Genomic DNA, 24,231 nt, shown 5'->3' with positions numbered 1-24,231 from the left:
TGCACTAAACTGATAAGATCTACATTTTAATTTAATTTTAAATGAAGCTTCTTAAAACATTTTACAAAAGTTGTTTACATATAACAATAGTTTATAGACTTATAGAGAGACCTTTTAAAAACATTAACATGTATTACCGGCACACGAAACCTTAAATTAGAGTGAATAAATGAAGACTCGGCACACCGCTTCTGAAAGGTTGCCGACCCCTGGTACAGAGCATTCAACTCTACATGAAACATTGTCAGGCTTTCCTTTTACGCAGTTAGGATGCAGAGGAGAACATGAACAATGTGGTTATATCTGCAAAAAATGTCCTCTATTTGCTACAATGGTGGGTATCGACATCACAATTTCACCATCAGGATTTCTATAGATGCTATGCCAGCCTTCAAAGGCAAAGAGTAATATAGACTAATCATCAGTCTTTCAGAGCTTGGGTCATTCATGACACACACACTCTTTATTCCTTGATCAGAAATCATGCAGTGTTGATAGACAACAGGACAATGACCACCTATTTAAACATGCAGTAGCAGGGAACTAGCAACTCCATTGTCTAGATGGAGGCAATTATTAACCCCTTCCAAGTAAATAAAATGGAGGACAAACATCTCAGACACTTTTCTATAAAAGGCGAGCTGAGTGAATACAATTATAAGCGAGTATCAGAGTGGTAGGCATGTTAGTCTGGATCTGTAAAAAGTGTAAAAAGTGGATCTGTGGCACCTTATAGACTAACATGTATTGGAGCATAAGCTTTTGTGGGTGAATACCCACTTCGTCGGATGCATGTAATTATAAGCAACTCATTTTGTGTTGAAGGAGCAGGAGTACTGCCGAACATGTCGGTGGGGTGAGGTGGGGGAGTGAGGAAAGTATATCTCTAATCCTTTCAAGTGTCTTCATTCCCTTAGACAAATTCATTTTTGCTATCCCATCTTTCCCTCCCCATTTCCAGAATGATCTAGAAAGATTGTACAGGATCAAGCCTTGGTAATTCTGCTCACTTCCACCCTGGCTTTGACACCAATTCCAGCTGTCTGTGACCCAGCTGTTAATTCACTTATCACACATCCAAGGACCTCTTTTTCCTAGGGAACCCTCCTGCACCTGAACTCATCCTGGTTGAAGTTAACTGGGAGGAAACTAATTGCTTAAGCTGTTGCCAGCATGGATTATTCATGAGTTCATTCAGATTGTCTTCTGGTTTTGGAGGGATTCAATGCTTCTGTGTATGCTACCATCTTATTTGGAAGCTATTAAATTCTTGGTGCAAGACAGTAAGCCTACAGTAAGCCTGAGCTGCTTTTGCGTTCAATTTTTGGGGGAGTTCTGCCACTTGAAAAGAAGCACAGTTAATGCTGTCTTCATATTGCAGCTAGGCCAGTGGGCTCAATGTCACTTTATCCTTCCACAGAATGTTACAGATTAGATGTTCTATCCTCAGCTGACTCCATCTCTCACTCCAAAGTTCTCTAGGCTACAGATCTTTAAAGTGTATATATACAGTATAAGTAAAACAAGCTTAAAATGTGCTGTTCATTCTTGTTTTGGTTAAACAATATGCTATGCTCTTGTTTTCTTCTTTTTATCCTCATTGTGGGTTTCTCTTTTCTGGTGCTAGTTCTTAAGTCCCTGTAGTGATTTCAGGATAGTGGATGTAAAAGTTACATGAAGACCAACTTAAATAAAAGGAGCAAAACTTGTTCTAATTCTACTCCTCCAGTGTGAGCTATAGCCTGGGGCAGTGGTATGGAAGATGGGGGCATAAATAAACTTTGACAGTCATTGTGAAATCTCTTAATTTTTTGATTTTCAATATTGTTGGAAAATTATTAGTATTTTAAAATTAGCAGCTAGTATGGACTTCAGCTTTGGTTATAAAAATACTTAATAGATTAGATATTACTGTACTGTAGATTGACCGATTTGAAAAATTGTAAGCAGTCATACAGAATAACTACATCATAATTTTTCAATACTATGGATTAACCAGATGCTTATGTAAATACCCCCAATACTTTAAGGGAGAGAGAAGTTTTAACTTTGGTATTTCCTCTGGTAGCAATATGTGTTCATTTAGATTGTCTCTTTTAGAAGTGAAAATTATAATTGAGGTTGCAGTTCCACTTACACTTGCTCATACATTTTTCAAAAATTCTCCTTCTGGGCATGAAACTTGATAGACCTAGTCTCAGCTTAGAGGTGCTTTTTTTAATAGTCTGAGCAAAATCTGTTCTGGCATTTTTTGAGTTAGACAAGAAGGAAATAATAATTTCCTCTCTTTAAAGATAAAAGAAAAAATAAGATTTTTTTTCTTTCACAAAACTCTCAAGTGACTGAGTTTTAAAACTGCTGCACCTCAGCATAGTGCAGTCAGAAAATATGGAAGTTTTCTAAAATTCTATTAGCAACATTTAACTTAGTAACTTGAATTGAAACAGTATTCAGAATATTAGTAAAATGTATAATTTAATGTATTCTTTGTGCAATCTGACAGAGTTTGTTTTTTTGGAACCTTAACTTGTACAATTCCTGACTTTTTAACATATTTGTCTTCTTTACAGATCCACATATCCTTTTTCTTACTGACTCTGAGTCTTCCATCTATGTAAAAGAGGACAGTGATGCTCTTGTGGTGTGTCCAGTGACAGATCCAGATGTTTCACATTTCACTTTGAAATTATGTGGTGGCAAACCATTCCCTGAGAATTTGACGTTTATTTCCAATCCCGAGAAAGGAATCTTTATAAAAAATGTACAAAGATCATTTAAAGGGTGCTACCAATGTGCGGCAAAACAAAATGGAGTTGAGACAATTTCAGAAAATAAATACCTGATTGTAAGGCCAGGTAAATGCACTTTTTTCCCCTCTGCATGCATATGGGGATTCATCTGAACAAAACAGATTGATGAACACTGCTGCGAATACTCTCCTAAGAAACACAAATGGCTCTTGAACTTATCACTGTTTTTCATAGAAAGATTTGATTTAATAATGCAAGTTTAGGATTACTAGATTTTTTTCATATAATAAAACAGAATACATTTTAAAATACAGTCATAAATAGGTGCTTGTTTGAGGTTTTGGTAGCTGGGTGGATAGGTTGCAGGGATTTTAGAGCTTGTTCCAGGTCTGGAATTTGGTAGAGTGGTGTGTGTGTGTTTGTGTTTGAAGGGACAAGGGAAGAAGTGTCACATAAAGGTCGACAGTGGGGATCTTAGAAAGGTTTTGGCAAAATCCCTGCTCATTTTGGGTAGTTCTGTGGATTCGAAAAGAAATTTGGGGACCCAGGCTTTTCTGAGCCCTACTCCAGTGCTGACACTCATCTTCGATGCTGGCTTTCTAATTCATTTGCTTTGTTAAAACGTATAGCATTCAATAGATTTGGACAGGACTGTCCTGCTAAACCAGAAGACTAGGACACCTCATCACCTTACTGTTATCTGTATAATTGAAATTGGAAGAACTGATAATACATTTTGTTTAACAAAATGTAGTAAGCTAACAAATACAGTTTCTCACAACTGAAGTAAGGTGTGTGTGTGTGTGTGTGAGAGAGAGAGAGAGAGAGAGAGAGAGACGCTGTGTGGTAGGGGAAGGACGGAATGGAACAATCTAATTTTTTCATGGGTGAAAAAGGTAGGTATAAAAATCTTGTCCTCTAATTTTGAATGAGACACCACTGGTAAAGCTTCCATTTGTGATTGTTTACCTCTTATCTGCCTCTGGAATTTTAAGCCCTTTTAGACAGATCTTTTATTTAACCTTCTAGTGACATTGTATATTAGCAAATTGTTGTAAATCAGTTTGGAGAGAAGGAAGTATAAGCCTATTTAATGAAAGCACCTAAAATATATTAACGATTGAGGTGCACATATTTTTAAGGTTTAAATAGCTTCCCCAAGTTCACTCTCCAAAGCTGTGGTAGAAGCAGGAATAAAATCCAGAGCTTCTCATATCAGACAGCTGTTTTCACCACTGGTAGTCCAGGAGTGGACAGTTCAATTCCACTAGCACAAGAGTCAAATATGAAAAGTTCTATATAAGAGCTAGGTATTATATTTACAATAAGGGAGAAGAAACACAAGCCAAAATCGGGAAAGAACAGGTGAAAGAATATTTAGATAAGTATTCAAGTTGGCAGGATCTGGTGAAATTCACTGTAGTGTTCTTAAAGAACTAGCTGAAGCAATCTTGGAATCGTTAGTGATTATCTTTGAGAGCTCATGTAGGATTGGTAACATCCCAGAGGACTGGAGAAGGTCAAACATACTACCTACCTTTCAAAAGGGGAACAGAAAGGACCCAGAATTTTAGAGTTTGATAACTGGAAACATACTGGAACAAATTATTGAACAATCAGTTTATAAGCACTTAGAAGATAATAGAATTATATGGAATAGCCAACATGAATTTGCCAAGAACAAATCATGCCAAACCAAACCAATTTCCTTCTTTGATAGGATTACTGGCCTAATGGATAGGAGGGAAGTAATAGAAGTGATATATCTTGGTTTTTAGTAAAGCTTTTCACACAGTCCCACATGAAAATTCTCATAAGCAAACTGGTACAGAACTGGTTGAAAGACCATACTCCCAAGAATAGTTATCAATGGTTCTCTGTCAAACTGTGGGGGATGTACCTAATCAGGTCCCACAGTGGTCTGTCCTGGATCTGTTACTATTCAGTATTTTCATTAATGACTTGGATAATGAAGTTGAGAGTATGCTTATAAAATTTTCAGATGACAACATGTGGGAAGGGGCTACAAGCACTTTGGAGGACAGGATTAGAATTCAGAATGATCTGACAAATCCGTGAATTGGTCTGAAATCATCAAGATGAAATTCAATAAAAACAAGTGCAAATTACTACACTTAGGAAGGAAAAATCAAAGGCACAGCTGCAAAATGGGGAATAACTAGCTAGGTGATAGAACTACTGAAAACAATCTGGGGTTTATGGTGGATCTCAAATTGAATATGAATCAAAAATGTGATGTAGTTGCAAAAAAGACTAATATCATTCTGGGGTATATTAACAGGCATATTATATGTAAGCCACAGAAGGCAATCGTCCCACTCTACTTGGGATTGTTGAGGCCTCAGCTGTATATTGTGTCCAGTTCTGGGTGCCACACTTTAAGAAAGATGTGGACAAATTGGAGAGAGTCCAGAGTAAAGCAACAACAATGATCAAAGATTTAGAAAACCTGACCTATCAGGAAAGGTTTAAAAACGGCATATTTAGTCTAGAGAAAAGAAGACTGAGCTGGGACCTGATAACAGTTTTCAAAATATGTTAAGGGCTGTTATAAAGAGGATGGTGATCAATTGTTCTCCATGTCCTCTGAAGGTAAGACAAGAAATAAGGGGCTTAATTTGCATCAAGAGAGATTTAGGTTAGATAACTGGAAAAATTTCTAACTATAAGGATAGTTAATCTTTGGAATAGGCTTGTAAGATAGACTGTGGAATCCCTCACATTAGAGATATTTAAGAACAGGTTGGACAAACACCTGTCAGGGACAGTCTAGGTATACTTGGGTCTGCAGCTGCACAGAGGGTTGGTTTAGATGACTTCTCATGGTCCCTTCCACCCCTATATTTCTATATTTCTATGATTCTGTTATTATTTATTATTATACTATAGTACAAGAGACAATTTAGAGGAAGGATTAGGGGAAAATGTTGAAGCAACAAAAGAAAATTAAAGGAGGAAATTGAAAAGCTTTACATATTTACAAATAAATACATAAATACTCAATCTTCAGATAGTGTAAACTGTCATTACTTGATTGAGTTCAGCACAACTACACCAACTTAAAACAGCTGTGTATCTAGCCTACTAAGTCAGTAATACATCACCAAAGCCATCTCAGTCGGCAACCTTGTCAGTCTTGATGAAGACCTACATTTGTGATCATCCATCTCAGAGTTAAGGCCCATTGTCTGGGTGGTGTGGTAAAATTAAGCACTGTCATTCCCTGTGCAGTTCCTGTCCTTTGGCTAAGTGGAGCTCTTTCAGCTTTTAGGGCATTCAGTTAGACATTTTTCAAGAGCACTAAATTCACTTAGACATTTTATAGTTAAGAAATTGCATTTAATTTCAAGATGCAATTCCTTAGTGACCTAATTCTAACTGGTTTTAGTTGTAGACTTCAGCAGGATCATCATTGTCATAGAATGACTTACCTGATTGATAGTTAAATACTATCCACATTTATCCATGTGACTTGCATTTATCCATGTGACTTGAGTAGATCTAAGTGTTTCCTAACTTTAAGTATAGTTTAAAAGGGGACAAAATCGAAATATACTTAGCATGAAAACACTACTCTAATATATTGCAGAGATTTGAATGCCTCTAAGAGGTCTGAATTTTGTTGGAAGGTTAATGACTTGTTGATTTTTATCCCGCTTGGAAGCTCTGAATGTAATGAAAAATAATGCACTTATGAATTGTTTTCCAGTTCACAAAACCCTCCCTGTTATCACCTTATCCAAACCCAGCCAGCTTCTCAAAGAAGGGGAAGAATTTGAAGTTACATGCACAATAAGAGATGTAGATAGTTCGTTGAAAGCTAATTGGATTCCTCAAAATAACACGGTGAGATCATTTAAGTTTTAAAACACAGTCTAAAAAACAACAGGACCTTAGAAAGTCATTTATGTCAGTATTCCTTGAAAATAAAACTTCAGTGAAGATATGTATATGTTTATCTCAAGTAAGTAACATTTGGCCCATTTCAGTTTACCTCCGCTCCTTACTTAGGGCAGTACTGGGACTTTTCCTTACAACACCATGCATGCCAAAGAGAGGGCCCCAGGCACACTCCTGCTTTTCTGTGTCCGCTACTTGCATCATTGATCACAGCCCGGGGGGAGAGCAGCTTCCACATACCCAGTGTTTTCAAACCTGGGTGCCTGACGTTAGGCTCTTAAATCTGAAGATCAGCTTGCCTCTATTGGCGTACCTAAATGCAGAACTACTGAGCATCCATAAATCCCATTGATCTCAATGGGAGCAGCAAGATCTCAACAGCATTTAAGAGTTTGGCCATAGTTTATAAAAGTACCTGAAGTTCCCAAACTGGTTGTTGTTGGTAATAAGACCTACTACTACTCCTGCAGCATACAGTCCCATGTTAATTGATGGGTCTTTTACTCTTAATGGTAGTGACTGGAATACATAATTTGCCATTCATGTGTGTATAGAAAAATAGCTTCTGTGATATTGTAATGATAGATAAATCATACAACCTCAGGCAAATATGACCTGGATACTGACTCTCTCGGGTTCTCTATGCCATTCCTAACTAATCTATTGATGCTGGCAGAGTTTCTATCACTAAGTGCCTATCTGTTGGGAAATCCCAGCTTACAGCTTCAAGAGTTAAAGCCTAAATAACATGTAGGCAGTATGGTACTTGCAGATGGGACTTTTGGTTCTTTGCCAAGGTTAACTATAAATCTTACATTTGAGCACTTTTATTTTCTCATTTGATTGCAGTAAGGTCAGGATCTTTTCTCAACCACATTTTTTCATGCTATATTGGTTTACATTTTTATGAAGAAAAATCCACAAGAAAAATATTTTTGACCAAATAAGTTTGACCTTTCAGTCTTGTTTAGTAAATATCAGGGGAAGCAATCATTTAAATATTGAATGTCAAATTAAATTCTGTATTGAAATGGCTAGAATACATAACCTTAATGAGTTTAAATAGAGGCAGAATTGCATATTGGCCAGAATAGGTCAAAGTAAAAAATGTTCACTGCTTTCCTGATCACTAGTAGTAGTTGTTGCTGCTTTTGAAAAATCAGTAGAAGATCTGTTCTAAACAACCACTTCCATATAAAACTTAACATATAAAATATTAATGATAAAGAGGCCAAGTCATAACTGTGTTAAATGGATAAAACACCTGGAAATGTCTAGCACCTCTCCAAATGAAAACATTTTCATTAGAACATCTAAAAAAATAATTCAATACTATGCTTTGATCTAATTTCAAATCACAAGTCATCCCAATTTAATAGTAGATTGCCACAAAAAACTAAAAGCACTTACTACCCAACCATATCATGAGATCCCACCTAAAATCTTTCTTCAGCTCCCAGGCCTTACCCTCTAGACACACCCTCCAACATATTAAGTGTTTGAGGAAAAAAATGGCTTTCCAGTTTGCCCAGAAGGTTAATAAATCCAGATGCTTGCAGATCAAAGAGGGAAATGTATTCCAAAGCTGAGGACCCCTCACCGAGCAGCCTACTGGCAGCTCCCTGTTGTGTGTGTTGAGAGAGCTTCATGCTGATCATCACTGCTGAACTCAGCTGTGATAGGAAAAACCCAAAAGAGAAGTGGCGCCTCTTCTCAAGCTCTGTGAGGACTTGGCAGTTTAAAATTAGTACCTTAAAATCTACCTGAAACTTTACTGAGAGCCAGAGCAACTCTTGGGGTAATGTTTTTTACATGCTGTTTGATGCACCAATCGTCAGCCCAGCAGCCACATTCTGTGCTAGCTTCACCTTCCAAGCAATGTCAAAGTGAAATTCAATGCGGAGGTCTCATCTAGTCTCCACACAGAAGGACTAGAAACATTATTTTTAATATGAATGGAAGTTTGCTTTCTGCAGAATCTGAATCTTTCCTGGTGCTGGAAAATTACCTCCAGTGAACTGGCCTTGGCCCACTGACATAAACACCAATATTTGGGGAAATTTGGATTTGAACTTTGTGGCTTTGGCCCATTTCTAATGATCTGGTACTCTTCAGACATGTGAACAAACTAGATCCCCTGCCTGAGGACAATAAAATCTAATTGCAAGGTGCCATGTGCCTGTAGCTCCCATTGAAACCATTTGGAATTGAGGGTGCTCAGCATCCAATAAAATGGCGGCTCTCATTTAGAGAGAGCTAGGCTAGTGAAACCCAACAGACTAAGGGTGTAGGAGTGGGGTTTGAGGAGGAGAGGCAATAAAGAACATGGGGAAGAGAATACAGCTTAGAGAAGAGCATTATTTTTCACAGAGAATTGATCATGTAGTTGTTTTCTATGGAGAGGTTCCAGTGACAGGTTTGTCACGAAGGCTTATTATTCCGGTTTAAAGTTATGAATATTAATGTAGTGAAGTTATAATTACTTCTATTTTTAATTTATCTAGGAAGGCTGCTGCATACACAGTATTTTAGATGTTAATTGTTTTTTTCCGACAGACTGTTAAAAGCAAAAGCAAGAATATCGGTGATTATGAATATGAAAGGAAATTAACATTGAGCATCCGTTCAGTGGGAGTTAATGATTCTGGAGCATTCACATGCCAAGCAAGAAACTCTTTTGGATCATCCAATGTCACAATAACCTTGAACGTACTAGGTAAATAATTCTTAAAGAAATACAACATTTCTAAGAGATGGAAAGAGAAAATGCAAAGTAAACATCCTCTGCAATATGGAACAGTAGAGCTCATTATTAAAAAGGTATTGCAGACTGGTGATATGTTGAAAAAGAAAGATTAAAGCTTTAGAGTGTATCACTTCTTTAATGACTGTAACCTACTCTTTGTCAATCAAATGTGATCTTGCATAGAAGAGCAACCTCAACAATGTTTGCATCTCTCTGGTTTGTGTGCTCTTAACTGGTTTAATTTTAAAACTATTTCAGTCTTAATCAAGCACAAAACTTCCCTTTCTTCAGCTACTCACCCATCTTTGTATGGAACCATCTTCTGGAATCTTACCTCCTGCGGTGGGTCTTGCCTCCAGGGCTAGCTTTATGACCTGCGAGGCCTGACTGGAATACTCGGCAGCGGTCCGGGGCTTCAGCAGCCCTTCAGCAGCGGGGGGGTCTGCTCCGGGTTTTCCATGGCACCGAAGGACCTCCCGCCACCGAAATGCTGCCAAAAACCCCTAGAGCAGGGCCCCCATCGCTGAAATGCCGCCAAAGACCCCCGGAACAGGGCCCCATTAGGCGCGGGGCCCTCTTCGGCATGGGGCCCGATTCCAGGGAATCGGGTGAATCGGCTTAAAGCCGGTTCTGCTTGCCTCAGCTCATCTTGATAATGTGCAGAGTTATTACTAGTCCCACAGATATTTGCCTTACATTATTCCCATGCTGTATAGTGCTGGCAGAGCAAATATAAAACAGGTTTTCAATACCCACATTCCATGTATAGGAAATTGATTTTCTGTTACATCCATTGGTGTGTTAATATGTTTTATGTAGGAGAAGCCTCACTCTGAACTCTGTTTAAAAGAATAATTGGGAGAATTTTTATAAAATTACAAGTACAATTTATTTATTTATTTTCTGTACAGCATTATAGCATAAAATACATGGGCTTGATTCAAAGCCCACTGAAATCAGTAGAAAGACTTCCATCTGTTGACTTCAATGGGCTTTGGATCACACCCTTTAAGAACAAGCAGATCTTCTTACTCTACCCCTTTTAGTGACAGGCTGTGCTGAGAAGACTATTTAGATCCCAAATGCCCTGTATTAATTAGTATGACAATCCATGCTTTTAAAATATTAAAATCACCGTTAAGTGCTAATTTGCTAAATTTATAAAGGAGCATATTGATGTAGTTAGTAAGAGAATTTTGAATAATTCTAAGTTACTAACTAAAAGATTTTTGGTTCCTCTGCTTCCGCGAATGTAGAAATTGGAAAAAAAAAATTCCAGCTGTGAAACCTCAGTATTTCTTGATGTAGTGGTTACTCTGTTACCATCTTCCCCCCACCCCATTAAAACAGTTTTCTTTCACAAATACCATTGCAAAACTGTGTGCATGGTTCTCCGTAGTAAGTCAAGGAAAGCAGAAATAAGAAGTATTTGAATCAGATTCTGAGCTGGTGTAAATCAGCACAGCTCCATGGGTTTTAATGCAGTTACACTTATTCACACGGTTGAAGATCTGGCCTATAATTCTGATGTATGTTTTGCTCTATTGCTATACATGAAACTAAATTGTTATGTAAAGTAAACTAATGAGTACTAAAGTAATGTTAAGTATTAAAGAATATAATCTTTTTCAAAGAGCAGGGGTTGGGGAAATAAGAAAGTTTATTATAAGGGAAGGGAGGCTGTTCAATACAGAGCCTATTATAAATACTCCAAATGCAAATGAGTTTGTTGAATTGGTTCACTCAGAATAGTTTTGTGGGAGAAAACGGGAGAAAAAAACAGTTGCTCTGTGCATACTTGCTTTACTAAATGAAATGAGCATAGCACTATAAAACCAATATTTTTACAAGGAAAAAATATTTATATGTTATGCTTAATAAAAAATAAAGTTCTTAATCAGTTAAAAGCTGGAATTTTTCATTTTCAAAACAATATTTTTTGGTTTCCTTGAGTTTCACCTACAATAAATTAAACAATCTGTCCTGGACTCTTTTACTGTTAATTGACAAAATAGGTTATTGCTTTTCTTTACTGTTCCAACTCTTAGGATGAAAGAAGTGAAATATAGGGGGAAAAAACTGAGAGATCTTTGAGATTGTATCAGACACTAAATTAACACACCTTTTTACATTAACCAAAAGGCTTGGAAGAAATAATAGCTATGTTGATGAATCTACTGATATATTTTTTGAAAACAGGTTGATTTCTGTAAAATACAAGCAATTACTAAAATTCTGTTTTGGGTATTGGCAGTTTAATCATTGAATTTTATTTGAAATGTCTCAGATACAATCCAAGATGTTTTGAATGAATAACAAATATATCCAGAGTTAATGCAAAACAAGAGTTTGCAATGGGATAAAACCCTCATGTTTCAGGGTTTAAACACATTTCTAACTAGGAGGGAGCAGGTTGTATCATACCTGCTTGCTATCGGGCTTCTTACATATTCCTCTGAAGCATTCTGACCACTGTCACAGACATGATACTGGACTAGATGGACCACAGGCTTGATCTGGTACAACAGTTCCTGTGTTCTTATTTTGAAATTTTCATGGCTCTGCACTGTCAGACTTCTGCTTTCACAGAGCCCCACTGACTTTATTATGGCTTTAGTACATGGGTCCAACCAGGCAGAGCAATTTGGAAGCGTGCGGGCCCCAAGTTCTAACTTTTGGTCTAACTTAAATGACAGCTATTGTGGATCAGGAACAAGCAGTAAACCACTTTCTGCCAAGTGATCTGAAACCGACAATGCACATATGAATAAATATGGAATTGAAAATTTGTCTTTTAAAGAGGGTAGTATTAAAGCTGATGAGCTTATTAACTAAAAGAAAATCATTTCATTAAATACATTGCTCTACATGATATTTTAGAAGATAAATGAATGGTGATAAATAGTATGTCCCAAATAAAGTTTAAGACATATTAGTAGATGAACAAAAATGCCTTCATTTAGAAGGATTGGTATCCAGACCTGTGAACTTTGTGCATATGTCATTAATTACAGTTTTTGATAGTTTCACTTGTAATTAAGAATGACACAACAGTGAATCATTAAGTACACGGTAGCAAAAACTCAAGGTATATTGTCATAAACAATCAATTTATCTTGCGTTTGTTGTCAACATTTCTTCTCCAGCAAACAGTCAAGGGCTTCAATTATGGAAACATTTAAGTACGTGAGTAAAATTTAAGCATGTACCCAGTTTTTCCAGGAGCATGGTCAGGATATTTCAATTTATTACCAGAAGATTAAATTACATCTGCTAAAGCAACTGTAGGTTTGCCAACCATAGCTGCTGTAAGTTGTTTGATTGTTGCTCTCTTTTGCAGCCAAGGCTTCATTCCCATATGTAGCTAGTAGACTTGGTTTTAGCAGGTGAGAGTTCAGAGTATACTTCCTAGATAAAGTTTCCGGTCCACAGCTTGATGTTGGACCACTGACCTGGTATTAGTAAATAGTGCAATAGAATACTGAAGGATTGGGTAAAAATTGCCTTTAAAATTGGTTTTTTTTCCTTATTATGTCAATCAGATAAAGGATTTGTCAATGTGTCTACTATGAAGAATACAACAGTAGATGTGAATGCTGGGGAAAATCTAAATTTAATAGTTGAGTATGAGGCGTATCCAAGACCAGAAGAAGAAGTGTGGCTGTATATGAATGAAACATTACACAATTCATCTGATCACTATGTCAAATTCAAGACTGTGGACAATAACAGGTAATATAAGTAATTATAAGCATGACTGATTTAATAATTTGAGACAGCTACTGGAATCTTCCAACAGAAGATGAGGATGGGGAGATGCAAAAGAAATTATTCTCTTGCCCCCAATCTCAAAAGGACTGGGGAAAGAAAAATGCCAAATAAATCCTCCTGTCATAGGGCAGGATGCTGGCTTCTTATGCCATGGGGTGCTTGTTTTCAACTTTGTGGTATGGGAAAACCATTCTTGCTGCTCCTGGTGCTGTCTTAGTGTGGATGCTCATCTGTTTGTGCATAATCATGCCCTCTCTGTGGTCACTGTGTTGTACCAGCTGAGTATATCTGCTAGCAACCTCTTGTGGATCATGGCTGGATACCTTCTAAACCCTCATAGTGTGCATATTGCTGCTTATGCAAAACCTTTCGAGCTCTTTCCCCACTTTTTTCCCTGTATAGGCAAGGGCAAGTTTTAGCCCTAAGAGAGCTTTAAATATAGTAAAATGTGGGTTTCAGCATAAACTGTGACATAAACAGTCTGAATATTTACATTCAGAATATCTTGAATCACTTAGCAACTGACCTTCCATGCACTTAGTGAGTAACAAACGTGGTAATGTTTAATTTCTCTGTCTGCAGATACAGGAGTGAACTTCACCTTACCCGATTAAAAGGAACAGAAGGAGGCATTTACACATTTTTTGTATCCAATTCTGATGCCAAGTCCTCTCTAACATTTAATGTCTATGTGAACAGTAAGTAAAATGAACAGTCTGAAATCTTTTATTATCACAGACGTATTTTACAAAATTAAACGCATGTACAAGATGTCACATTGTGGTTCAGCATAGGAGACAATGTTTAATACAAAGTACAGTCTGTAAAACTATATAAATATCAAGATATAAAAGAACAGAGTGCTTATGTAAATACATTTTATGTCATTCCTGATCATAGGAGCTGAATTCTGGAGGTTAAGTGTTGAGCAATTTTAAAATACTGATTTGGTGAGTTTATATGCGGGGAAAAAAATCTGTAGAACCTGGAAACTTGGCCTCAGAAAATAACTATGTCCCATACCCCGCCGATAATTTAGGGTGGCTTATGATACTCTAGCCTCCATAGCCTAACAAAAAATGCATGTAAGAATCCAATTTAGGGTATTAATTGCATACATTTGTTTGAACTACATACCAATGTTGAAATCTTGACAAGGGGATTGCATCCATTGACATGCATGGTAGCATTTTGGCAGTCTCATTACATCTGCAAAATGATGTAGATGGTGTGTTTTCAAAAAGGCCCACATAACTTTAGAAGTGTGTATGTTGTCATTCCAAAGCAAAAGTTATATACAAATTCCAGAGTGTTAGTTTAGATGCAAAACAGCATTCTTCAAGACAAAAGCGAAGTGTAGGAAATGAAACCATTAGTAAGCTCTGGCCTTCCTAATTAAGCCATCCTGTAAGAATTTCATGGTCTAAGCAAGCAAAAAATGGCACATAAGTAAGACCAAATTTAACAAAAATCAAAGCAATAGAGGATCACAAGCAAAATGGAGGAAGCTAAGGAGAACAGGGGAGGCATTGTAAGCTGAAAGGCCAAAGGAATAACTTGGTAGTATAAACATGTTGAAAAACGTGAGAGCATTATCCATAATATAGAAATGTACATTTACATCAAATCCTATGCTATTGATTTGTTTTAATTACAAAATATTGCTCTCTAGAGATGTATTACAGTTTTTAGTCAAGACTATTTCTTTAGGATACAATAATTGTATTAAATGTTCAGCACTAATTACTGAATTGCTCCCATGTGTTGCTGGGTATTAACATTTGAGTTTTACACAGTATCACCATTCGCAATATCATAGCACATTACCAATTATGACACTTGGGAACTAAAGGAATTGTGAGTTATGTATGTGGCCATCAGTTCCTGTGACCCTGACGAGATCTCTCTGATTTTGGATGTCATATCTGCCTGCCAGAAGTAGCCTGTTAGTTCTTCACAGCAAGTGCTCCAGGTTAACAAAGCAGTTCAGTAATAGGTAGCAAGTTCGGAACAGTTTGACTGAGTATTACTTAGTGGCTGCTCTCATGGTCACTTCTACAGCTGCGGCATCAGATAAAATAAATGCCTTCTGACTGAGTTTGTCTGGAGCTGCTTGTGTTTATAGCCACCAGTATTCAAGTCTCCTTCCTTTTTGTTTCAACAGTTAATGGGAGTTGAGGGTTTTTAGCCACCTCAAAGGAGGCACGCAGCACCTCACAGGAAATGTTGCAACAGTGCATGGATTGCAAATTTTTTATTTGCTTAAAAAAAGTTTTCTTTGGAATTTTAAATAAATAAAATAAAATAATTTTATTGGTCTTTCATATTTGTACAAGCTTTAAGGTAAATTTGGCCTGCCAATGTTTTCTGACTGTTTTTTTCCCCCATGCATTTTAGCTTCTTTGTTCAGACATGTATTTTTAAATTTTATTTTAATTTTTAGAGAGTATATAAATTGTTCATTTCTTCTCTGTATGAAAGACAAACAACATAATAACATAAACCTATATTTAAAGTGGTTTGATTAATAAATAGATAATTAACTGTCATTCCAGTGCTTTATAATGGCTGATGGCCAGATCCTGGTCTCATTCTGTTTGCAGAACTCTCGTTGAAGTCAGTGAGAGTTGTGCTTAAATTGTCAGGATATAGCTTCTAATGTTTGTGCATCTGACTTTGGCAGCAGATACTAATTAAACATGAAAAACTGGATTCATAATCTGGAGGAGAATCTGTTTATTTTATTTTTAAAAAGTTTCCATTTTGAATCATTTGTCAAAAGACACGAAAGCCCCTGTGCAAAACTATCTGCACTGAATTAAAATAAGTTTGGCAGGAGGATATGTTAAGCTCAGGTAACACCAAATTGCTAAATAAAGGCTTTGGGTCACAGTAAGCACGACATAAATTAATTTAAGATGGAGGAAGCTTTGAAATAAAGAGCCAAAGATAAAAATATAAATTGACAAACAGCATGCTGAAGGGAATAACAATTAAGAAATGATAGAAATCTTGAGACTAGCAACTAAAGTCCAGCTAGAAATTAGTGAAGACTTTTTTTTTTTCAAACTTATATATAGGTTTCATGACAATCAATAAAGTAGTATATATGCAGTTCAGGATGATGCTACAGGTGGGAACTAATCAGGTTACCACCATGATGTTATAAATCACATGATGCTAGATTCAAGAGTTTCCCAGATATCAGAAAGCCCTACTGAAAATATAGGGAGTGTGTGGGAAGTCACCATGATATTTTAAAGAGACTATTTCAAATCCACAAACTGGAGCTGTAGGTAGAAAGTCCTCTTCCAGTGACTACAGTGTTAGACAATGGCAATAGAAGTGTTACTTTTAGATATTTATTTTCCTCTGTTAATAATGAAGGAAAAAGAAATTGGTAATAAAAGTCTTTTGAGTTATAAATAATAGTGGCATCTTTAGTTCCTCTTTACTATGTTTGGAATCAACATCAATAAGAACTGAATAACAGTTAATAAACTTAATGAAATTAGAGATTTAAAGCATTTAATGACTGATTATTGAAGGGAATATGCAAGTATGCAGAACAATTTAATGAAACGTTAAATAATTAACATGTATTAGCCAAAGCAGTAAGCAACATATAATCATTAAAATCCTATCTGATTTTAAATTAAGGATAATTAGATACTGGAAGTCATAAAACTAACCATAATAAAACATTTCTCAGAATAGGATAACTTAATGAGAAACTCTGTGTTCACACTTGCCAAAGCTAGTCCACATTTGAGTCTATTTACTCTACATTCATTTGACTCCTGATGAGGCTCCTTACTGCATTAAATAAGAGGAAGCTAGAGGGAACTGAATAGCAGTGGAAGAGGCTAGCCCAGAAAAAAACAACTGCTTACAGAGTCTGGGACTGACATCTGGTTTTTAGGTCCAGTCATCTCTTCTCATAAGGATTCTCTGAAGGGGAGACCCAAGTAACGCCAGTGTGTTGTAAGCATGTAGCTAGATATTATTATTATTTTTATTATTATATAGGGATCCTGGTTCTGATCTCACTTGTTATTCCATTATGTTCAATGGAGTTACTCTAGAGTCGTCTTTGAAGTGCTTGCTCATGTCCATTCCATTGTACGTGTGTGTGCTTGCCACATGCACCAGTGCCAGAAGTTTTTTCCTCAGTGGTGTCCGTACGGGCGAGCTCTGGCACCCTCAAGAGTGGCGCATGTACATACCGGTATAAGGGGCGCCGTTGGCTCCCTGCTCCCTCAGTTCCTTCTTACCGCCAGTAATGGTGCTGGAACGTCTCCTTGCCTTGGCAAGCTTACTTCTCTCAACTGTGCCTAGTTGCAAACTTTTTGCATATAGTTGTTAAAAACTTTGATAGTTTTATAGTTCCCTTAGTGTAGAGTTAGTAGTAGTTTGTTAGTCCCGAACAGGACTTAACCTAGGGACGGGACATGCCCTGGTCCCCGGGCTTCAAACCTTGTGACTGTTGCAAGAAACCCATGTCACTCAGTGGTCCCTATAGAAGCTGTCTGAAGTGTTTAGGGGTAACCCACATTAGCGACAAGTGTCACATTGGCAAGAGCTTCAGACCACAGACCAAAAAGGAGCACACCGCCGGCACCGACCTCACACCAGCACTGATCTCCATCCCCAGTACTGGCTAAAAAGCAAAGAAAGTTCTCCTACGTCCCGTAAAGGGAAGGGGAGAGCCAGAGGAGAGGTAAGACCCGCGCGGGGCAGCTCTTCCCCTCCAGACGTTGACCAGGCTCCATTTACCATTGAGCTGTCGAGCCCACTTTCAGACCCACCCGCCAGCCCGGGAAGCGGTAGAGGCATTCGGCCCCTGGCAGTGCCGTCCACACCAGAGGCTTTTCAGGCTGCTAAGGACATACTGTCCCTGCCAGTGCCACCCACACCGGCCATGGAAGTGCCCCATTTGAGGGGTACACCTGCCTTGGGACCCTTCCAACGGTCCCCATCAGCGCAGCACCGCTCCTCGCCACAGGGGCTGCCCCATCAGCGCATGCCTGAACAGCGCCACCAGCCCCTGGATGTGGGTCGGCTTGCCTGCCAGAGTTCCCAGCATTGGTCCCCAGACTCTAGGCAGCATTCCTTGGGCTCTAGGTGTTGATTGCCAGCAGACTGGTGCAGACCCGCAGAAGCACGACACCAGTCCCGAGAGTCCTGGTGCCGGGCGCACCTGAGCTGCTCTCTCAGCTCACAGCACCATTCCGGAGGGTTGAGACGCCAGTCCCCAGAGACCCGTCACCAGTTGCTGGATCGCCAGTACAGTTCACCTTGGGTGCGTCAATGGTCTTCTCACTCCTATTCCTGCTCCTGATCTATGGAGTGGCACCGCTCGCTAATCGTAAGGCATTGATCACCAGGGTACCATCGCTGATTCACCGAATGCTGCCACTGGTCACCAATGACACCGAGAGTCAGCGCTTCCACACAGGTCCTCAATGGAGGTCCGCATCCAGAGCCAACTGAATCAGGGTAAGCAGGCAGCCTCGGTACCGTCTTAGTCCTGCAGACAAGTCTCTCCCTCCTCGGGCTCGGACAGCAAGGATTAGACCCTGCCCGCAGGCCAGAGCTACCCATCGGGGCATCGGCATTCCCCGCTGGGCCACCAGTGGCAGCATGTCCCCAAAGCCAGTGGTCTGCCCCCTGGCAACTCTGGAACCACTGGGGATTTCCCCATTCATCACAGGGGCATATGTCAGATTCAGAGGCATCTGACAGATGATTGGCGATATTCTCCCTCCCATCCCCTGACTCAGAGGTGGAATCAGAGCAGGCTCCCCGGTGCCAGCCAGCCTCAGCCGAGGCTCCCATAGCAGAAGCGGCAGAATTGGCAGACCCGCCTGTACCTGCCCCCTCATCATCATTGCCCAATGAGGCAATAGTAGGACCCTCTGACTCGGTTCCCCAGGACAATGCCAGGACCCACCAGGAGCTCTTGAAGAGGGTCGCCTCAAACCTGGGGCTGGAAGCCAAGGAACTGGCGGAACTCTTGGACACCCTGTTTGATGTGCTGAGTGCAGCAGCCCCCTCCCAGGGTGGCATTGCCAGTACACGAGGGAGTGGTGAAAATTACTAAGGCCCTGTGGCAGACACCCTCCTCACTGCCCCCCATCTCCAAGCGGGCAGAAAGAAAATACTACGTCTCTGCTAAGGTGTATGAGTATCTTTATACCCACCCTTCCCCAAGCTCACTGGTTGTGTTGGCAGCCAATGAGCATGATAGATGGCCAGCCGGGATCAATGCCTAAGAACAAGGAGGCAAAAAGGCTCAATCTCTTTGGTAGAAAAATTTATTCTACGTCCAGCCTCCAGCTGAGAGTGGCCAACCATCAGGCCTTGCTTGGGCATTATGGTTTTAATATTTGGCAGTTCATGGCCAAGTTCTCAGATTCACTGCCAGAGGAACCCAGGAAAGAATTCCTGGCTGTCCTCAATGAGAGCAGGGCAGTAGCCAGGGCAGCCCTCCAAGTAGCCTCAGATGCAGCAGACTCTGCAGCCCAGACCAGGGCTTTGGCCATTTCAATGAGGCAGGCGTCCTGGTTGCAGTTGTCAGGCCTACCAACAGAGGTTCAACAATCCATCCAGGAACTCCCATTCGATGGCCTGGCACTGTTTTCCGAGCAAATGAACCGTAAATTGCATTGCCTGAAAGACTTGAGGGCTACCTTGCTCTCCCTGGGGCATGTACATGCAACAGCCCCACAGGTTCAGGAGCCAACCTCTGTCGGAGACCTTCCACAATGAGGGCAAGAGCTATAAGCACCAGCAAGGCCATCAGCTGGCATTCTCTGCTCACTCAAGCTCCGCCCGTAACCAACCGGGTAACAATCAGGCATTTTGAGGGTGCGCTCGGGGACGACCTTCCAGCCTGTGTCCTGGATCCTGCTCCCCTCTTATTTTCCAACCGCCTGTCTCCCTTCATCCCTACCTGGGCCTCTATAACATTGGACTGTTGGGTCCTCAGCACAGTAGCAGAGGGATATACCCTCTAATTTATTTCCATCCCCTCCTCCTACCATCCTCTCTGTCTCTCTTCAGGGACCCTTCTCATGAGCATCCACTCGCTCAGGAAGTGCAGTGCCTTCTGCGGGTGGGAGTCATGGAGGAAGTCCTGCTGCATTTGAGAGGGAAAGGGTTTTAGTCCCACTATTTTTAAATCCCAAAAGCCAAGGTGGGGGTCTATGCCCCATCCTTGACCTACAGAGCCTCAACAAGTACCTCAAGAAGTTGAAGTTCTGCATTTTCTCCTTGGCCTCCATCATTCCTTCCCTAGATCTGGGAGACTGGAATGCCACCCTTGATCTGAAGGACTCTTACTTTCACATATCGATATTCCAAAATCACAGAAGGTTCCTACATTTTGTAGTTGGGACTGCCCACTTCCAATACACAGTGCGCCTTTTTGGCCTAGCAATGACACCAAGTATGTTTATGAAATGCATGTTGGTGGTGGTGGCCTGCCTCAGACATCAGAGTATCCAGATTTACCTGTACCTCGACAACTGGCTCATCAAGGGCTGCTCTAGGGTCCCAGTCCAGCACAGCGTTGAGACGTTGTGAGCCACTTGTCAAGCTCTGGGCCTGCTGATAAATAAACAAAAATCAACGTTAATCCCGGTCCAACAGATAGAGTTTATTGGAGAGGTTCTCGACTCTACCTGAGCCAGAGCATTTCTGCCAGAGGCCAGGTTCAAGGCAATGTCAGATCTGATTGCCAGCATCACCTCACATCTGCTCACCACAGCCTGGGTCTGTCTCAGACTATTGGGTCACATGGCAGCATGCACGTATGTTGTCCGCCATGCGAGTCTCAGGCTGTATCCCCTCCCGATGTGGGTGACATTGGTCTACTCCCCAGCCAGAGATCACCTAGACAAAATCATCACAATCCCTCTGAGTGTACTTATCTTTCTTCAGTGGTGGTCCGACCTGATGTTGGAAGGTGTGCTGTTTGTGAGCCCGTGACCCATGGTCTCCTTGATTTGGGGTGCATCCAACCTTGGATGGGGAGCACATCTCAGTACACTTAAGACTCAAGGGTTATGGTCTTGAGAGGAGCTTGCATTACATATAAACATCAGGGAACTCAGGGCCATTCATCTGGCCTGCGGTGTCTTCCTTCCCCAACTGTCTGGTTGGGTGGTGCAGGTATTGACGGATAACACGGCCTCCCATCTTCTTTGTCAACAGGCAAGAGGGAGCACATTCATCAGGTCTGTGCCAGGAGACCCTCCGTTTTGTGGGACTTCTACATTCAGCATGCAATCCACCCGGAAACCTCGCACCTCCCTGGCATCCAGACCATGCTGGTAGATCGCCTCAGCAGGTCTATCTTCTCTCACCATGAGTGGTCCCTCTACTCTGAGGTTGTCAGAGTTCTCTTCCAGAAGTGGGGAGCTCCTCAAGTGGACCTGTTTGCCACCAGACAGAACAGAAAGTGTGATCAGTTCTGCTCTCTCCAAGGCCTTGGCCCAGGTTCGCTTTCCAATGCCTTTCTCCTATCATGGTCAGGGGATCTGATGTACGCCTTCCCGCCAATTCCCCTCATCAGCAAAGCCCTCTCAAAAATCAAGAGGGATAAGGCATGAGTCATTATGATCGCCCCGGCATGGCCTTGCCAGCATTGGTTTGGCATGCTCATGGACTGACTATGCCAGCCCCGTGGCCACTTCCCAGTTGCCCAGACCTACTCTCGCAGGATCATGGTCAGCTCCTGCACCAAAACCTCGCCTCTCTCCATCTCACAGCTTGGATGCTGCTTAGTTGAATCCAGAGGAACAGTTCTGCTCTAGTCAGGTGCAGCAGGTCCTCTTGAATAGCAGAAAGCCCTTCGCCAGAGCGACCTGGCAACATGGAAGTGTTTCTCCTGCTGAGTGTTGGAACGCAACATCTCTCTGACAGTCGTCTCTGCAGTCTATCCTGGATTACCTGCTTCACTTAAAGCACCAGGACCTCACTTTCTCTTTGATCAAGGTGCACCTGGCAGCCATATCGGCCTTCCATCGTCGTGTCCAGGAGATCGGTATTCTCGCATGAGGTGTGGATCAGGTTCCTGAAGGGCCTTGAAAGGCACTTTCCGTCAATCCAGTACCTGGTTCCCCAATGGGACCTCAACCTAGTCCTCTCCAGGCTCAGAGGTCAGCCCTTTGAGCCCATGGCTTCTTGTTTGTGGAAGCTGACATTCCTTGTAGTGATTACCTCAGCGAGATGTGTCTCCGAGATTAAAGCCCTCACTTCAGTGCCCCCGTACACAATATTCTGCAAGGACAAGGTCCAGCTGTGGCCTCATCCAGCTTTTCTGCCTAAGGTGGTGCCGCACTTCCATAGCAATCAGGATATATTCCTCCCGGTGTTCTGTCAGAAGCCTCACACAACCAATGAGGAAAGACAGCTGCACACTTTGGATGTCAGGCACGCCTGGGGTTCTACCTGGAGGGCACCACGCCCTTCGGCAGATCGACCCAGGTCTTTATTGCAATAGCTGACAGGATGAAGGCCTTCTGGTGTCCTCTCAGAGAATTTCAAAGTGGATCACCACCTGCATCTGTACTTGTTACGAGTTGGCGCAGGCTGTGTCTCCACCAATAGTGAAGGCCCATTTGACTAGGGTGCAGGCATCTTCGGCTGCCTTCCTGGCATATGTCCCTATCCAGGATATATGCAGGGCCACAACGTGGTCTTCAGTACACAAGTTCACGATGCATTATGCCATCACTCAGCACCTGAGATGATGCTGGCTTTGGCAGAGCTGTGTTGCAGTCGACACATCCAGGAACTCCTACCCATCTCCGGTGGTACTACACCTCCAATGGAATGGACATGAGCAAGCACTCAAAGAAGAAAAGATGGTTACCTTTTTGTAACTGTTGTTCTTCAAGATGTGTTGCTCATGTCCATTCCATGACCCATCCTCTTTCCCCTCTGTTGGAGTTCTGGCAAGAAGGAACTCAGGGAGGGGGGTGCTGGTTGCGCCCCTTGTACCGGTGCATACTCACGCTGCTCCAGAGGGTGCCAGAGCTGGTCCCCTACAGATATCACTGAGGGAAAAACTTCCAGCACTGGTGCATGTGGCGAGCACACACACCTACAATGGAATGGACATGAACAACACATCTCGAAGAACAACAGTTATGAAAAGGTAGCTGTCTTTTTATGCTCCTGTAACCAAGATCAGATTCAGGCCCAGCATCTCATAGTGTATCACTTTTAGGTACTAGCTTGCATGTTGTTGTACTTGGCTTTTATTGAACAGTGGACCTGCATATTTTTTATTTTTGTTTCCTTCACCCAAAGCCAGAAAGGTCTAGATTCGGGCTTCACCCAACATGATATTTTTAAAGTATCTAATGTTCAATTTCCTCTTAAATTCAGTTTAACTATTAATTTGTCCAGCTTTTTCTAGCAATAATCTGTGCTGCATGGTATATTGCCCAGTGTGTACAGTATGTCTTTCTAAAGAGTCGTGTTTGAGTTTAAAAGCAGTCATCAGTCAGTGAATATCAGATTTAGTTAAGTTAAAAAAAATTCTGAATGTGACTGTCTTGGAATTGGGCCTTAAAAAAAAGTTAGATATCGTCCATGAAATCCCCCATTGTCCAAGATGTGCATGATCAGAATGTCCTACACTAAATGTTGCAAATAGAACCCAGTATATTGCAACAAGGTTAATTGTTTGATGCTTTGAATCAAACATTACATGCAAATTTAGAGGTGAAGGAGCTTTCAGTTCCTGAAACATGGCTCACTAGTAGATGAGGATACGATTGAGGATTTGAATGCATTTTATTGCATCAAGTTTAATTAGGAAGTAAAATGGACAATGAAATTCATATCCACAAACAAATTACAGTATATGGATCTCAGCTGGTGTAAATGTACATACTAGCTTCACTAAAGTCAATACAGCTTCATCAATTTACAGCACATGAGAATTTGGAAAAATAATGCATTAAAAAGATCTTTTAATGGCATCTATGAATCACTCAATGTCCTTGGAGATTACAGCAGATTGAATCT

At 40.8% G+C, this 24,231-nt stretch overlaps 1 protein-coding gene across 1 annotated transcript in view; it reads left to right on the top strand.

Annotated features, from left to right (window-relative positions):
* Positions 1-24,231, top strand: part of KIT (KIT proto-oncogene, receptor tyrosine kinase) — a 73,249-nt gene that overhangs the window by 25,732 nt on the left and 23,286 nt on the right. Inside the window, exons 3-7 of the mRNA XM_039542345.1 lie at positions 2,571-2,855; positions 6,481-6,617; positions 9,228-9,387; positions 12,960-13,149; positions 13,771-13,886. Of these exons, the coding sequence (XP_039398279.1) occupies positions 2,571-2,855; positions 6,481-6,617; positions 9,228-9,387; positions 12,960-13,149; positions 13,771-13,886 (888 nt within the window). The remainder of the gene's footprint in view (positions 1-2,570; positions 2,856-6,480; positions 6,618-9,227; positions 9,388-12,959; positions 13,150-13,770; positions 13,887-24,231) is intronic.

The sequence above is a fragment of the Mauremys reevesii genome, linkage group 5, assembly GCF_016161935.1.
Source record: "Mauremys reevesii isolate NIE-2019 linkage group 5, ASM1616193v1, whole genome shotgun sequence".
Lineage (NCBI taxonomy): Eukaryota > Metazoa > Chordata > Testudines > Geoemydidae > Mauremys > Mauremys reevesii.
Note: the sequence above shows the minus strand (reverse complement) of the source record. Positions and strands in the feature narration are given on the sequence as shown.